At 40.7% G+C, this 17,246-nt stretch overlaps 1 protein-coding gene across 3 annotated transcripts in view; it reads right to left on the bottom strand.

Moving 5' to 3' along the window:
• Window positions 1-17,246, bottom strand: part of LOC145350880 (zinc finger protein 292-like) — a 197,240-nt gene that overhangs the window by 131,409 nt on the left and 48,585 nt on the right. Inside the window, exon 2 of one of the 3 annotated variants that reach the window (XM_080200293.1) lies at window positions 843-997. The exons of 1 other annotated variant lie outside the window; for it this stretch is intronic. In XM_080200293.1, coding sequence (XP_080056419.1) covers window positions 843-997 — 155 coding nt within the window. Of the gene's footprint in view, window positions 1-842; window positions 998-17,246 lie in introns of those variants that run through there. One more of the 3 variants, XM_080200294.1, reaches the window with a different exon arrangement.

Genomic DNA, 17,246 nt, shown 5'->3' with positions numbered 1-17,246 from the left:
ACCAGAAATGCACATATACATTTTAGGAAAGCATTGATAAGCTGGGTATCTTCTCTCAAGGAAAAAGAGGCTAAATGGTAACCTAACAGGTGTCTTTAAAATTGAGAAAGATTTTGATAGACTAAGAAAGCAAATGCTTACGGAGAATTATAACTAGAATCCACCAATATAAAGCTATCACTAAGAAATTTGATAGGGAATTCAGTAGAAACATTAAATTATAAGAACATGGAACTCAGTATCACGGAGTGGCTGAAGCAAATCAGAATCCTACAGTGCAGGAGGCCATTTAGCACCAAACACAATCCCACCTAGGCCCCATCCCCACAACCCCATGCACTTAACCCAGCCAGTTCCCCTGACACCAAGGCACAATTTAGCATGGCCAATCCACCTAACCTGCACATTTTTGGAGAATGGGACGATACAGGAGCACCCGGAGGAAACTTATGCAGACACGGGGAGAACGTGCAAACTCCACACAGACAGTGACCCAAGCAGGAACTGAAGAACAGTTACAATGCAAAATTTAGTGAAAGGATGGGAGGTGGCTTGTGTGAAGCATGAACAATGGCTTGAATCTGTTGGGTCAAATGGGATGTTCTTGGGCAGCATACCGTGCGTATAAGTACAACACCTGGTGACTCACGCATTTTCTCATCCTAAATATCCCATTCTTGTATAAATTATGTTTCATAGAACCAAGTTGTTCAAAAATGGAAAATCAAAGACTTTTCAACATAATGAATAAAATTTCAGCCAAAGTTTTCTACCCATATACGATGCATCAAATATGAGTTACATAATTTCCTTCATAGAATTAAGTTGCTGGTAAAACTTACAATGCTAGTCGATCAAGTACAAAGCATACATTTTCACACTCAGCTGTGAGACAAGGCCGTGCTTTGGAATAATTCTGTATAGCCACAGTGTATACTTCCAACAAAGGCAAAGGATCATCAGAGATTTTCCACTTCCCAGCATACTGTACGAGTGTCTGTAATGAAAGGTTAAAATTTAAGTGATTTTAGGGCATTGTGGTATAGAAGTCGTCAACATCAGCTGTTATGTTCTGACAATTCAAACATGTCTTTCAACAAGTCTGATTTGCACAACAGATAAGAGAAATACAAAATGCATATCTCATTTTTGTTTTAGGAAAACGCAATAAGTGTCATAGCTTCAAATTTGTAACCTACCAGGATGGTGGGAGCAGAGATGAAAGGAATTGGATGGACACTGCAGGGCTACAAGAATAGAACAGGGGAGTGGGATTTACTGGATTGTTCTACAACATGGTCCCAATGGACAAAATGACCTCCTTCCATGCGGTAATAACTTTACAGCCTGGTTAGGTCATATCTGAAAGTATTGTGCACAAATTTGGTGACCATGTTATAGAAAAGGCTATATAGAGGAAAAGGTGTAAAAAAAATTCAAGAATATCTGATCTGAGATGTTATACTCATCAGGAAAGACTGAGAACAAATGGGGATTTTCAAGAAAAGACTGAGGGGTGATCTGATAAACATCTGAGAGATTATAAAAAGGGCAAAAAGGTAGAGAAAATGTTTCCACTTATGGGTCACCAAAAAGATGCCATAAGCATAAGCTAGTCACTAATTAATCCAATGGGTGATTCAAGAGAAATGTCTTTACTCGAGTGGGGTAAGAATTTAAAAGGCAGCCCATTGCGTCTGCACTGACCACAATCCCCCCATGTTCATCCTGCTAGTCCCCTGACACTAAAGCAATTTACCATGGCCAATCAACCTAACCCACACATCTTCGGACTGTGGGAGGAAACCGGAGCATTGGAAGAAACCCATACAGGTATCGGGAGAATGCACAAACTTCACACAACCAGTGACCCCAGTCAGAATTGAATCTGGGTCCTGATGCTGTGAGGCAGCAGTGCTAACCATTGTATCATCGTTCCTCATCTTGGACATTTAGCCAAATTTTATATTTGCCCAGAGACTTTGTCCCACTATCATGGCCACCCCACAATCTCACAATATGACTCTGGAATCAAAAGCAGATAGTGTTTTCATATTCTGACTATTTTTGTTTTTGTCTAGGGTTTCCAAATAACAGTTTAGCTAACTGACGTCACTGCTGAGGTGCAATCATTATCCAGTCAGCACAACTGAATAAATCAGCAACCAAGATACTCATAGGTCAACTTAATTTTCTGTCATTAAAACAATATTTTCTTGCCATTCATCCTCATCAGAACCGTCTTTGAGTTGCTGTAAATACTGGATTCCTGATATTTGGACAATTCTTTCCATGGTGATATTTAGAGTCACTACAGAAACACCTTGCACTATAATAATTCTCCATTATTTCTGAGATTCATCTGCAGTTGATCACCACCCCAATTTTGCTTTCCACTTTGATCCATAAATCTATTTGAAGTACAACTGACTTCAGGACGTCTTCAAGCAATTTCTCCTTTACAAACGGCTGAGTGGACTCTTGCTGCTATTCAGAATCAGAAATCATGGAGTCCTTCATTGTCTGAACCACTATAGAATTTCCAGCATCTACCATGAAGATAGTAGAAAACAATTTTCCCCCAAAATTTATTACAGCAGCTGTCATTTGTTCAAAGAGAGCACTCATGATGAAATTGAACACCTGTCAAAATCAAAAGCTACAATCTAAATGCTAGTAGTCTGTAGAATTTCATGACGTTGCTTATAACAAGGGATCTTTTTTGGAAATTCTGTCCATAAACAGTAGAATCAATATCTCTTAGAATATCAAAATCAGTTACATTCAGTTCTAAATGTACTTTATTTGTAATCTTTCTTCATCCAAATAGCATGTTTGCCTTGGCTGGGGCACTGAGTTTAAAAATTGGCATATCATGTTGCAGCTTTATAGAACCTCAGTCAGGCCACACTTGGAATATAGTGTTCAATTCTGGCCACCACACTACTAGAAGGATTTGGAGAGGGTACAGAAAAGACTTACCAGAATGTTGCATGGTATGGAGGGCATTAGCTATGAGTAAAGACTGGAGAAACTTGGTTTGTTCGCATTGGAACGACAGAGGTTGAGAGCTGACCCGATAGAAGTCTACACGATTGAGGGGCACGGACAGAGTTGATAGTCAGAAGCTTTTTCCTAGGGTGGAAGAGTCAATTAGTATGGGGCATAAGTTTAAGATGCAATGGGCAAGGTTTAAAGGTGTATGAGGTTTTTTTTTAAACAGAGGGTGGTGGGTGCCTAGAACTCACTGCAGCGGTGGGGTGGGGTAGTGGAAGCAGATATGATAATCAGTTTTCAGGGGCGTCTGGACAAATACATGAATGGGAATAGAAGGATTCGGTCCCCAGAAGGGAATGGTTGGCTGCAGGCTTGGAGGGCTGAAGGGCCTGTCCCCGGTAAAGACAAGGCTAAAGAGCCAGATCTGACTTCTGCTGGTATTGAAAAAGGGCAGAGATTGTGGTACATGTTGTTACCAATGACAAACTAGCAGTAGGCCATTCAGCATTCAACCCTTCAGCCTGCTCCACCATTCATTTTGATCATGGCTGATCAGATTCAATATCCTGATCCCCTCTTCCACACCCATATCCCCAATTCCTTTAGCCCCAAGAGCTATATAGGATTTCTTCTTGAAATCAGACAATGCTTTGGCCTCAAGTGCATTCTATGATAGTGAATCCCACACAATCACTACCCTCTGGAAGAATTTTTTTCTCACTTCAGTCTAAATATTTTTAAGACACGGGTTGATGGGTTTTTGATAACAGTGGGGATTAAGGGTTATGGGGAGAGGGCGGGAATGTGGAACTGAGCCACGACAGATCAGCCATGATCTTATTGAATGGCGGGGCAGGCTCGAAGGGCTAGTTGGCCTACTAGTGCTCCTATTTATGTTCTTATGTAAAAAGGTTTAACTCTTACCCTCAAACTATGACCTCTAGTTCTGGACTCCCCTACCATCAGGAACAGTCTTTCTGAATTTATCCTGTCTAACCCTGTTATATTTTTAAGATTCATGAGATGCCCCCCTCACTCTTGTAAACTCCACTGAATAGAAATCCTAATTGGCTTGGTCTCTCCTCATATGATGAGGGGATGCCGGTATTGGACTGGGTTAAACACAGTAAGAAGTTTCACAACACCAGGTTAAAGTCCAACAGGTTTATTTGGTAACACAATCCACTAGCTTTCGGAGCACTGCCCCTTCGTCAGGTGAGTGGGAGTTGTGTTCACTAACCGGGCATAAAGACAAACTCACTTTACAAGACTTAATTACCTATAAAGACTCGCATTCCAACCGAAATTTTGTAAGTGGAGTGTGTGACTTTATGTGCCCTGTTTGGGAACAGAATGCCCACTCACCTGATGAAGGGACAGCACTCTGAAAGCTAGTGGGTTGTGCTACTAAATAAACCTGTTGGACTTTAACCTGGTGTTGTGACACTTCTTACTGTGTCTCTCCTCATATGACAGATCTGCCACCTCAGAATCAGCCTGGTAAAACTTCTTAGGCAAGGACATCCTTTCTCAGATAAGGAAACTAAAACTACACACAGTACTCCAAGTATGGCCTCACCAGTGCCCTATACAATTGCAGCAAAACATGCCTCTCTGTATACTCAAATCCTCTTGCTATGAAGGCCAATATAGCATTTGCCTTCTTTACTGCATGCTTACCTTTGGAGAGATTGATGCACAAGGACACCAAGATCTTGCTGAGTATCTGCTGAGGTGGACAGAGTGGTGAAGGTGGCATTCGGCATGCTTGGTTTTTAATCAGTCAGAACATTGAATACAGGAGTTGAGACATCTTGAAGTTGTACAAGACATTGGTACGGCCACACTTGGAATACTGGTGTACAATTCTGGTCACCCTATTATAGGAAGGATATTATTAAACTAGAAAGAGTGCAGAAAATATTTACTAGGATGCTACCGGGACTTGATGGATTGAGTTACAAGAGGAGGCTGAATAGACTGGGACTTTTCTCTCTGGAGCACAGGAGGCTGAGAGGTGACCTTATAAAGTTCTATAAAATAATGAGGGGTGTAGACAAAATAGATAGTCAATATTTTTTCCCAAAGGTAGGGCAGTCTAAAACTAGAAGGCATAGGTTTAAAAAGGAGAGAGGAGAGTGATACAAAAAAAAAAGTGTCCAGAGGGGCAATTTTTTCCACAGAGTGGTGAATGTCTGAAACAAACTGCTATAGGTAGTAGTAGAGGCAGGTACAATTTTATCTTTTTAAAACCATTTAGATAGTTACATGGGTACGATGGATATAGAGGGATATGGGCTAAATGCAGGCAATTGGGATTAGCTTAGGGGTTTTTAAAGAAAAGGGTGGCACGGAGAAGTTGGGCCAAAGGAGTGTTTCCATGCTGTAAACTTCTGTTTACATCTATTCAAGTAATAATTTGTTTCCCTATTATTGCTACCAAACTGGATAACCATACATTATACTGCATCTAACATGCATATGCCCACACAGACAGCCTGTCTGGATCATGCTGAAGCATCTCTGCATCTTTCCCTCAGCTCACCCTCCCACCCAACTTTGTATCATCTGCAAATTAAGAGATGATCATTCAGTTCCCTCTTTTAAATCATTAATAAATGATTAACAGTTGGGGTCCTAGCACAGATCCACACTGATCACTGACTGCTAATCAGAAAATGGCCCATTTATGCCAACTCTCTGCTTCCTAACCAGCTTTCTATCCATCTTAAGACATTACCTGCAATCCCATATGCTTTAATTTTATATAGTCGACCATTACGCGAGACCTTGTCGAAAGCCATCTGAAAGTCTAAGTAAACCATACCCATTGGCTCTCCTCAGTCAACTCTACCAGTTACATCCTCAAAGAATTCCACTGGATTCGTCAAGCACAAATTTCCCTTTTTATAAATCCATGCTGACCTTTTCCAAATGTAACACTACCTTCCAAATGCCGAGTTATGAAATCTTTGATAATGGACTCGACCAACTTCCCAGTATCGACATTAAGCTCACTGGACTATAGGTCCCAGTTTTCCCTCTTCTTCCTTTTTAAACAACAGGCTTATATTAGCTACCCTCCAATCTGTAGGAGCCAGTCCACTGTCCAAACAATTTTGGAAATAACCACCAATGGATCTATTATTTCCAGGGCTACTTACTTACATACTCTGGGACCATCAGGACCTGGAGATTTATCCACCTTCAAACTCAACAATTTCTGCAAAACCATCTCTCTACTAATGCTCATTTTCTTTAGCTCCTCACTTTGAGCATCTGTACATTATTCATGTCTTTTGAGAAGACCAAAGTACAAATTTAACTCCTTGACCATTTCTTTATTCCCCATTATGAATTCTGTTTGACTGCAAGGGGCCTACATTCATTTTTGTTAATCATTTTCTCTTCACATAGCTATAGAAATTTTTTAGTCAGTTTTTATGTTCCCCACTAGCTTACTTTCATACTCTATTTTTACTTTCTTAATCAGTCCCATTGTCCTCCTTTCCTCAATTTTAAACTGCTGCCAATCCTCAGGTCTATTGCTTTTTCTTGCCAATTTGCATGTCTTTTCCCCCCTCGAATCTGATACCATCTCTAATTTTGCTTGTAAGCCATCGTGTGGCCACAATTTCCTTACCACTCTTCCATCAAATAGAAACAAAACTTCTGTAGTTCGGCTATTCATTCTTTAAATGCCTGTCTACTGTCTTTCATTTCAGTAATGTTTCCCAGTCCATCATGCATCATAGCATTATAGTTACCTTTATTGAGATTGAGGACCCTGGTCTCAGAATCAACTATATCACAATCCATCTTGATGCAGGAAGAAAAAAAAAAGGGATAAGATCTTGCATCAAGAATTCAGGGTGTTAGGCAGTAGATTTAAAAAAAAAATGACCTTTTGGGTTGTAATCCCTGGATACTCCATGCGATGTTAGCGAGTACAAAAATGGGAGAATATAGTGCAGATGAATGTATGGCTTCAAATGCTGGAGGGATTCCTGGATCACTGGGACCATTCCTGGAGAAGAATGGACCAAGAAGTGGGATGGGCAACATCTAAGCTACAGTAGGATTAACATCCTGGTGGGATGTTTTGCTCATGCTCTTGGGAGGAGTTTAAACTAATTCGGCTGGGGGAGGGGACACAGCATCATACAACTGATCATCATACGTAAAGATTGGGACTCGCATACTGTTAACAGTTTAGATGGGGTAGAGTTTGTAAAACGTATTCAGGAAAATTTTCTATATCAGTATATAGAGATGCCAACTAGAGAGGATGCGATATTGGACCTCCTATTGGGAAATGAGATAGGGCAGGTGATGGATGCGAATGTGAGGGAACACTTTGGATCCAGTGATCATAATGCCATTAGTTTCAACCTCACCGTGGATAAAGATAGATCTGGTCCTCGGTTGAAGTTCTGAACAGGAAAAAGACCAAATTTGATGAAATGAGAAGGTATCTGGGAAACATGGATTGGCACAGGCTATTCTCTGGTAAGGATGTAAATGGAAAGTGGGAGGCCTTCAAAAGGAGAAATTTTGAGAATGCAGAATTTGTATGTTCCTGTCAGGATTAAAGGCAAAGTAAATAGGAATAAGGAACCTCGGTTCTCCAGGGAGATTGTAACAATGATTAAGAGGAAGAGAGTTGTATGAAATGTACAGGCAGCAAGGAACAGATCAGATGCTCATAAAAAGTGCAAGAAGCTACTTGAGGGAAATCAGGAGGGCTAAAAGACATGAGGTTGCTTTGGCAGACAGTGTGAAGGAAAATCCAAAAGAGCTTCTATAGGTATGTAAAATGGCAAATGGAATTTAACGCAGACAATTGAGAGGTATTGCACTTTGGAAGGACAAACCAAAAGTAGAACGTACAGGTTAAGTGGTAGGACTCTGAAGAGTGCAGTTGAACAGAGGGATCTGGGAATACAGGTACAGAGTTCCCAAAAAGTGGCACAGGTGAATAGGGTCATAAAGAGTGCTTTTGCTACATTGGCCTTTATAAATTGGAGTGTCGAGTATAAAAGTTGAAGTCTTATGGTAAGGTTGTATAAGGCATTGGTGAGGCTGAATTTAGAGTATTGTGTACAGTTTTGGTCACCTAGTTACAGGAAGGATGTAAATAAGGTTGAAAAGTGCAGAGAAGGTTCACAAGGACGTTGCCGGGACTTGAGAAGCTGAGTTACAGAGACAGATTGAATAGGTTAGGACTTCATTCCCTGGAGATTTGAGAGGTGTATAAGATTTTGATGGGTATAGAGTGAATGCAAGCTGGCTTTTTCCACTGAGGCTAGGGGAGAAAAAACCAGAGGGCATACGTTAAGGGTGAAAGTAGAAAAGTTTAAGGGAATATTAGGGGGGCTTCTACATAGAGTGGTGGGAGTGTGGAATGAGCTGCCAGATAAAGTGGTAAATGCGGGTCACTTTTAACATTTAAGAAAAACTTGGACAGGTTCATGGATGAGAGGGGTGTGGAGGGATATGGTCCAACTGCAGGTCAGTGGGACTAGGCAAAAAAAAAATGGTTTGGCACAGACAAGAAGGGCGAAAAGGCCTGTTTGAGCTGTAATTGTCTATGGTTCTAACTAAACAATTAGAGAGGGAGTGTAGCTGTATTACATCTCAAGAGTAAAGCCAGGCTGGACGGCCTCTACTTTAATGCTAGGAGTATTGCAAGTAAAACAGTTGAGTTAAGGGTGATGACTGATACATGGAATTGTGATATACTAGTCAGACGTAGTTGAGGGAGGGGCTGGATTGGCAACTCAAAATTCCAAGATTTAGAATTGTCAGGGTAGTACTAGATACTCGGTTCCACCAATTGCAAGCACCAGGACTAGTTTGACGAAAACACAGATCGAGCACTTCTTGAAGATACAGGTTACACAGAGCATATATAAATGACAAGTTCACAGCCAAAAAAACCTGCTTATAACATCCACAGCACAGTCCAATGCAGAGAGAGAGATGCAGGACAAGAGCAAAGAGTCAGATAAAATACAAGCCTATGCTGACAAAAATGACATTAAGTGCTTCGATGAGTCTGTCAGGATAGCCTATGGTCCTTAGCCAACCAGCTCCTCTCAGCTGTTTATTGTTGATGGGACCACACTACCAAGTGAAATCTCAAATCCTGTTATGTACTGCACTTTCAGGATAAGAGTGTGGAGTTGCAGTCCACGGGGATGGCTGGATGCATACAAGGCAGGTTTATCGAATAGCTGTTAATTCTACAAAAGGCTTGATCTAGATTGAAACACCATAGTGCAGAAGGAGGCCATTTGGCCCATCAAGTCTGCACTGACCACAATTCCACCCAGGCCCTACCCCCATATCCCTACATATTTACCTTTAACCTACACCTCTCAGGACACTAAGGGGCAATTTAGCATGACTAATCAACCTAACCTGCACATCTTTGTCACAAATTGTACATGCAACTGGACTAAGTGACTGTGCAACACAACAACCCCAAAATACTTGTGGATTGTAAAAATTTCTATAGGTATGTAACTAGTATACCTCCACATTCTATTTTCTCCATCAGTTTCTAGGTCATCCGTTGCTGAATTCTAAAGTGCTTCCAGCCTTCAAGTTTATTACAGTTTGGGGGCAGAGGCATATAAAGTTGCCAGTGTAAAACAACTTCCCTTGTTAGCAATAGTTGGATCACCTTTCTTGCTAGGTTTCAGTGCCTCAAAGGAATGGGAATTTCTTGTAAACCATGTATTAATTATTTAAATACCACCGTTGCCTGTCTATCATCATACCTTTAAATCTGGTTTCCAAACCTAGCATAACTAATTAGTCTCTCATGCCTTTGTAGTTTCTAATATTTAGATTTAAGCTGCTAGTTTTGGATTGAACTAAATCACGTACAAAGTAAAATTTCATATGGGTATTCTTCCCTACAGACTCTTTTAGCCTTTTCTCATTGTACAGTACCAAATCAAAAATTACCCCTTTTCAAGTTGGTTCCTCAACATACTACTCCAGAAAAGTCCCTTATACATTCCAGGAATTTGTTGTTCACAGCATTAGTGCTAATTAGGTTTACACCGCCTGCAGACAAGAATAATCACTATTGTACACAGGAAATGTTCTAGCCATTTTGTGCTTGGAAGTTCCAAGTTAGATAGTGACCAGATCGGTGGTTATGGTCCATGTCAGAATCACCACTAAGATCCAAACAGCACTAACTAGGAGCTAATTTAAAAACAGGATAAGCAGTTTAAATCTAATTGTTCCCCTTGCTGTGTGCAAACTGGCAGGGGGAATAAGCAGATCAGGGACAGAAGAATTGATTGGAAAAGCTGTTTCATGGGAAACTGGCACCAGAACATGATGTGAAAGATGTGTCCTGATGCAGGCTTTGCCTGAATCAGGCTGGGACTAGCACCCTAGCAGAAAGGATAAATGTGGCAAAGACTTTAAACTGTTCATTAGGGGAAATCAGGTGGATAAATGGTATTTGTTTTCAAACCACTAACTAGAGGGGCAAGTAGAGTGCAGCTAGTATTTGTGCTTTAAGCACTGCAGGAAGAAGAGAAACTAAATATGACATGAAGTAATTAAATCAGCAGTGTGCAAAAAAATTGGAAACAAGCAAAACACTAGAACAGAAGGATAAGTTAAACATTCTATATGCAAATGCACTGAGTTAAGAAACAATAAAGGTATAAGGTATAACATGAATATAGAAATTAGGAGAGGTAGGCAAATTCAACCTTGAGAGCCTGCTCTGCTATTTAATCGGATCAAGGCTGATCTCTCCTTGATCTCAAATCCATAAGAACATAAGAAATAGAAGTAGGCCAGCTAGTTGCTTGAGCCTGCCCCATCATTCAATAAGATTATGGCTGATCTAAAAGTGGTTCAGTTCCACTTACCCAACTGCTTCCCATCACCCTTAATTCCCTTATATTTACTACCCTCAGAGAGAAGTTCCTCCTCAACTCTGTTCTAAACTGACTCCCCCTTACTTTGAGGCTGTGTCCTCTAGTTCTTGTTTCCTTTCTAAGTGGAAAAAATCTCTCTGCCTCTGCCCTGTCTAGCCCCTTCATTATCTTATGTCTCTATAAGATCACCCCTCAGCCTTCTAAAATCCACCTCTCAGCCCGGTGCCCCATCCCCTTTTTTTTAAAATTAGAACATAAGAACTAGGAAATAGAGCAGGAGTAGGCCATCTAGCCCCTCAAGCCTGCCCCGCCATTCAATAAGATCATGCCTGATCTGAAGTGGATCAGTTCCACTTTCCTGTTTTCTCCTCATAACCCTTAATTCACTTGTCTATCAGAAATCTATCTACCCGTGACTTAAATATATTCAACGAGGTAGCCTCCACCACTTCAATGGGCAAAGAATTCCAGAGATTCACCACCCTTTGAGTGAAGAAGTTCCTCAACTCCATTCTAAACGGCACCCCCCTTGTTTTGAGACTGTGCCCTCTAGTTGTTTTCCTTTCCTAAGCGGAAAGAATCTCTCTACCTCTACCCTATCTAGCCCCTTCATTACCTTGCAAGTCTCTATAAGATCCCCCCATCAGTCTTCTAAACTCCAACGAGTACAGGCCCAGTCTATTCAATCTCTCCTTGTAAGCTAACCCCTTCATCTCCAGTATCAGCCTGGTGAAACTTCTCTGCAAGGCCAATATATCCTTACGCAAATGAGGGGACCAAAACTGCACACAGTACTCCAGTTGCAGCCTCACCAGTGCCCTGTACAGTTGCAGCAAGACCTCCCTGCTTTTATATTCTATCCCTCTCGTGATAAAGGCCAACATCCCATTCGCCTTCTTGATCACCTGCTGCACCTGCAGACTGAGTTTTTGCGATTTGTGCACAAGGACCCCCAGGTCCCTCTGCACAGTAGCATGCTGCAGCTTTTCACCCTTTAAATATTATTCCTTCCTACTACTATTTGTACCAAAGTGGATAACCTCACATTTGCTAATGTTATACTCCATCTGCCAGGTCCTTGCCCACTCACTCAGCCTATCCAGATCTCTCTGCAGTCTTTCTGCGTCCTCCACGCAATTCGCCTTTCCACTCATCTTCGTGTCATCAGCAAATTTTGTTACCCTACATTCAGCCCTCTCCTCCAGATCGTCTACGTATATGGTAAACAGTTGAAGCCCCAGCACCGATCCCTGTGGCACTCCACTAGTCACCAACTGCCAACCCAAAAAGCATCTGTTGATTCCAACTCTGCTTCCTGTTAGATAACCAATCCTCAATCCATGTTAACACTTTACCCTCAACTCCGTGTACCCTAACCTTCTGCAGCAACCTTTTGTGACACACCTTATTGAACACCTTCTGGAAATCTAAAAACACCACATCCACCAGCTTCCCTCTGTCTCACTAGTCACATCTTCATAGAAATCCAATAAATTTGTTAAACACGACTTCCCCTTCACGAATCCATGCTGCGTCTGTTTGATCAGATCGTTCTTTTCTAGGTGTCCTGGTATTTGTTCTTTGATGATGGATTCTAGCATTTTTCCAATTATGGACGTTAAGCTAACCGGTCTGTAGTTCCCTGCCTTTTGTCTGCTACCTTTTTTAAACAGCGGCGTAACATTAGCTATTTTCCAATCCACTGGCACGTCCCCAGAGTCCAGCGAATTTTAATAAATAATTACTAAGAAAACTGCTATTACTTCTGCCATTTCTTTCCGAACCCTGGGATGCATTCCATCCGGTCCTGGGGACTTGTCTACCTTCAGTCCCGTTAGTCTACCAAGCGCTACCTCTCTAGTAACAGTAATTGTATTAAGGGCCTCATCTCCTGCTAACCCCCTCTCTTTAATATTCGGTAAGCTACTTGTGTCCTCCTCCATGAAGGCAGACAAAAAAAAACTTAGTCTCAGCCATTTCCTCGTTACCCATCGTTAAATCCCCCCCTCGTCCTCCAAGGTCCAGTCTCCTCCTCTTTATATATTTGTAAAGACTTTTACTATCTTTTTTATATTTAGAGCTAGTTTAGCTTCATACTCTTTCCTTTCTTTATTGCTTTCTTAATCATTTTGTTTTTTAAAAATCTTTCCCAATCTAATTCCCCACTATTTTTAGCCACTCTGTATGCATTGGTTTTTAATTTAATACTCTCCTTTACTTCCTTCGATATCCACAGCTGGTTATCCCTTTTCTTAGGGTCCTTCTTTACCATCGGAATATATTTCTGCTGAGTACCGAAAAATATCTCCTTAAAAATCCTCCACTGTTCCTCAGCTGTCCTACCAACCAATCTGCGCCTCCAATCTACTTTAGCTAATTCCACCTTCATCTTATCATACTCCCCTCTGTTCAAGCAGAGGACACTGGTTTGGGACCCTACTTTCTCACCCTCAATCTGCATCAGAAATTCAACCATATTGTGATCACTCATCCCAAGAAGATTCCTCACAAGAAGATCCCTAATTCTACCTGCCTCGATACAGAGTACCAGATCTAAGATAGTTTCCTTGAACGTTATGTAACGGAACCTTTCCCCACAGCATTCCAAGAACTCTTCAAGCCCACTGCATGCGACTTGAGTCAATCAATATGCAGATTAAAATCTCCCATAATTATCGCCGTTCCGTTTTTGCATGCAATTATTGCTCGTTTATAGCTCACCCCACCTCAAAATTATTTGGGGACCTATAGACCACACCCACCAGTGACTATCTCCACCCACAACACTTCCATGTTTTGCTCTTTGGACCCTATATCTTCTCTTACTACTGCCCTGATATTATCCTTTATTAACAGTGCTACCCCACCTCCTTTTTCCTCCTGTCTATCCTTCCTAAATTTCTGATACCCCTGGATATTCAGTTCCCAGTCCCGGTCACCCTGCAACCACATTTCTGTAATGGCCACTAGATCATACCCATTTGTGCCATCAGCTCATTCACTTTGTTTCAAATGCTTTGTGAATTCAGGTAAAGTGTCTTTATGCCAGCCTTTATCTGGACTCTATTTGTAGAAATGCTACTAACCTCTCCTGTGCCCCTACTCCTTTAATTAGTGGAATGTCCTCAACATTAACTTGCACTCGTACCTTCTCCTTTACTTCAGGTTTTGTAATTCCCCCTACCCCTGCACCCTCCCCCCCACTAATTAGGTTAAAGCCCTATCTACTAATTAGTGCTTATTATTAGAAATATACTCAACATCTTGAAACCATTCAACGATTCAGGCTTTACTGCACTATGGTACAACAAAGTTCCACAAATTCACCACCCTCTGCAAAGTAGTAGTTCCCCCTTCAGTTTTAAATCTACTGCCTTGCAACCTATACCTGTGACCCATACCTGTGACCTTGTTCCAGCTTGCCCCATAAGAGGGCACTTTTGGTCTACATTTACTTTATCAATCCCTTTTAAATATATGGAATTTTAAGTCAGATCCCCTCATCGTTTGAAACTCAAGTATAAGCTCAAACTGTTTAATTTTTCCTCATGTGTCAATGCTTTCATCCCCAGAATCAATCTGGTAAACGTCCTCCAAACTGCCTCCAATGCCATCATATCCTTTGTCAAATAAGGAGACCAACTCCAGATATGGTCTCACCAACATCCTATAATTGCAACAACTCTTCACTTTTATACTCCAGTCCCTTTGCAATAACTGCCAACATCACATCCTGCACCTGCATACCAACTTTGATTCATGAACATAGCCACCCAGATGCTTTGAGACTGCTTTCCATTTACATAGGCCAATAATTTGCCTTTATTAAATACTAAAATGGACAACTTCATATCTACACTGGGCCAAAATCTGGCAAATGGCATTTATTCTCCTAGCCTACCTATATCCGTCAGTAAAATCTTTATATCCTCTTCACTGCCTGCATTCTCATCTATTTTATTTTGCTGCAGAATTTTTAATGAACATAGTTATAATGCTCTTTTGATGCATATTGCTGGCTGACATCTTGATTAGTGTGATGTTAGTATACCATTAAGAAAGGTTTCAAAAAAAAAATCATGATTTCTGCAGCTCTCAGCTTCAGCTGATGTCATTTGTTGTCAGCTTGACTGGAGATGTCCTTTTATTGCTGCTTGTTTTTACTTTTATGGCCCTGCATTGTTAGAAGGGCAGTCATGGGTCTTTGAACAGGTTTTTTGTCCTTTCCAGTGAGTTTAAGATTTCATTTTCTGTTTGGTTGCAGTTAGAGTTGTTTTAGAAGAGACAATCAGCTGAAAAGTGTTCCTCTATTACTGAAACATGGCTATAACTAAATATACCATGTTATAAAGTCTATAGGAAAGAAGGAAAAATAGAGGGGGTGTAGCTGCCTTTGTGATCAAGGATGAAATAATTTTCACCATAACATGATACAATGAGTGAAAGGGCTTATAATCACAAGTTTAAAAAAAAATCACAGACTGAGCAAAGGTCTTCTTATAAGAGCTTTCACTGCTAGACTAATGGCCTTGGTCTGTCTTAAGCATATAAAGCAGACATCTGTAACTGGAAAATGGGAGTGATACACAAGTACAGAAATGAGTTGTACTATGAAGTTCTTTCAGATTTACAATTAGCATAAACCATCGATTTTGAAAACTTTAATTGCCTTTGTATCTTGGAGTATGCCATTGTGGCTAGCTAGAGGGATATGAACCGTAGCTTCCCATGGTCCTCTCTGGAGGTTGTATTCAAACACCTATTTAAGGAAACTCATTTGTCTGGTTACTCAAAAGGGTAAAGTTGTGATTAATTAAAAAGGCTGACATTAAAGCCCACAATAATGAGGTATTAGCAGACAGTGGTGACTTTATGGGTAGAACTGAAGTAGAAAAATCATTTAAGACTGAGTTATATATAGGCTCCCTATGTATGGCTTGCATAAATGTTGAGATTGGACAAACATGCAGCAATAGCAGTATGCTTTTAATGGAGGATTTTAACTTCCATACAGATTGGGATAAGCAGACTACACACTAGATCTATGATTAATTTTAAAATTAACATTGATAGATCTGTATTACCCAAACTTATCAATGGATATTGGGCAAAAACAAGCATATGTAATAATGAACTTATAAACATTGGTTGACAGGCAACTTTACATCTACTTGTAAATGGAATGGATAGAATGACATCATGGGATTCATACTTGAAACACAATCAATTCTTTGCCTCTAATGCAGTTCTATTAATCTCACTTATATGCAATAGTGGTGTTTTAAAATGCTTGGCAACATAACCGAGATTTGCCACTCTGTAGTAGGAAAGTTCAGTTTATGAAAGCTAAACTTAATTTGCTGAGTTGGAGGTCAAGGACTTGATTCCTGATGAATCATGCACATGCCCCAGTCAAGAACTAGCTGCACTTGCAGTCTGGGATTTTAATGTCCCAGAAAGAAGTCTCACAACACCAGGTTAAAGTTGTGTGACTTCTTGCTGCGCTTACCGCAGTCCAATACTGACATCTCCACATCATATTTTATGTTCTGCAGTCGAGGATTAGCCCTCTGCGTGAGTGCAGAAAATGAGAACAGCGCAATAAAATTGTCAGATTACCTGATCAATCACATTTCAGATCAGGTTATGACCAAGGGAGCAGCGCTCTGCTTGGCATAACCTAAGTTTTGAAATTGTGTTTGCAGAAGATGCTCAAGGAACCTTGGGAATGAGAGATTGAAACCTTTCGTAGTGGGTTGTGTTTTGAAGCCATCTGAGTGGGAGTGACTTTGAGAAAACGCAAAGTGTGGAGATTAGAAATTCTCAAGATTAAGTTTCAGTGAGGTTGGTGACTCACTGAGACAAATGTCTTGGGGGTTGTTGAGAAACCCACAGAATTGAGTTTGAGGTCACATCTGCCATTTATTCTGCAACATGGTGTGGTCAACCACAAATTGCCTGTTAATTCATGGATAGCTCACACTTCAACATTCAGGGTAAGTGGTTTACTCTCTGAACTTGTAAACTTTATTTTCATTTGATCCAAATCTGTGGAACCTTGCAGCTTTAGTCACTTCGTTAGTGCCTTAAATATCAAAACTTGTCTACTTTAAACAAATTGTTATTGCTCCCAAACTGCATCTGCCAGTACAACCTGGTGTCTGACCAAAGATTGCAAGTTTAAAAGAATTTTGGTGCCATTGATTACTGTGATGAGGCCACATGAAATGCAATGCCAATTCAAATTTCAGAGATGGCATTAACTAGCAGTGTAAGAAGTCTCACAACACTGGGGTAAAGTTCAGTTTATTTGGTAGCACAAGCCACAAGCTTTCA

This window comes from Carcharhinus amblyrhynchos, chromosome 12, assembly GCF_965287045.1.
Source record: "Carcharhinus amblyrhynchos chromosome 12, sCarAmb.v2.hapA, whole genome shotgun sequence".
Lineage (NCBI taxonomy): Eukaryota > Metazoa > Chordata > Chondrichthyes > Carcharhiniformes > Carcharhinidae > Carcharhinus > Carcharhinus amblyrhynchos.
Note: the sequence above shows the minus strand (reverse complement) of the source record. Positions and strands in the feature narration are given on the sequence as shown.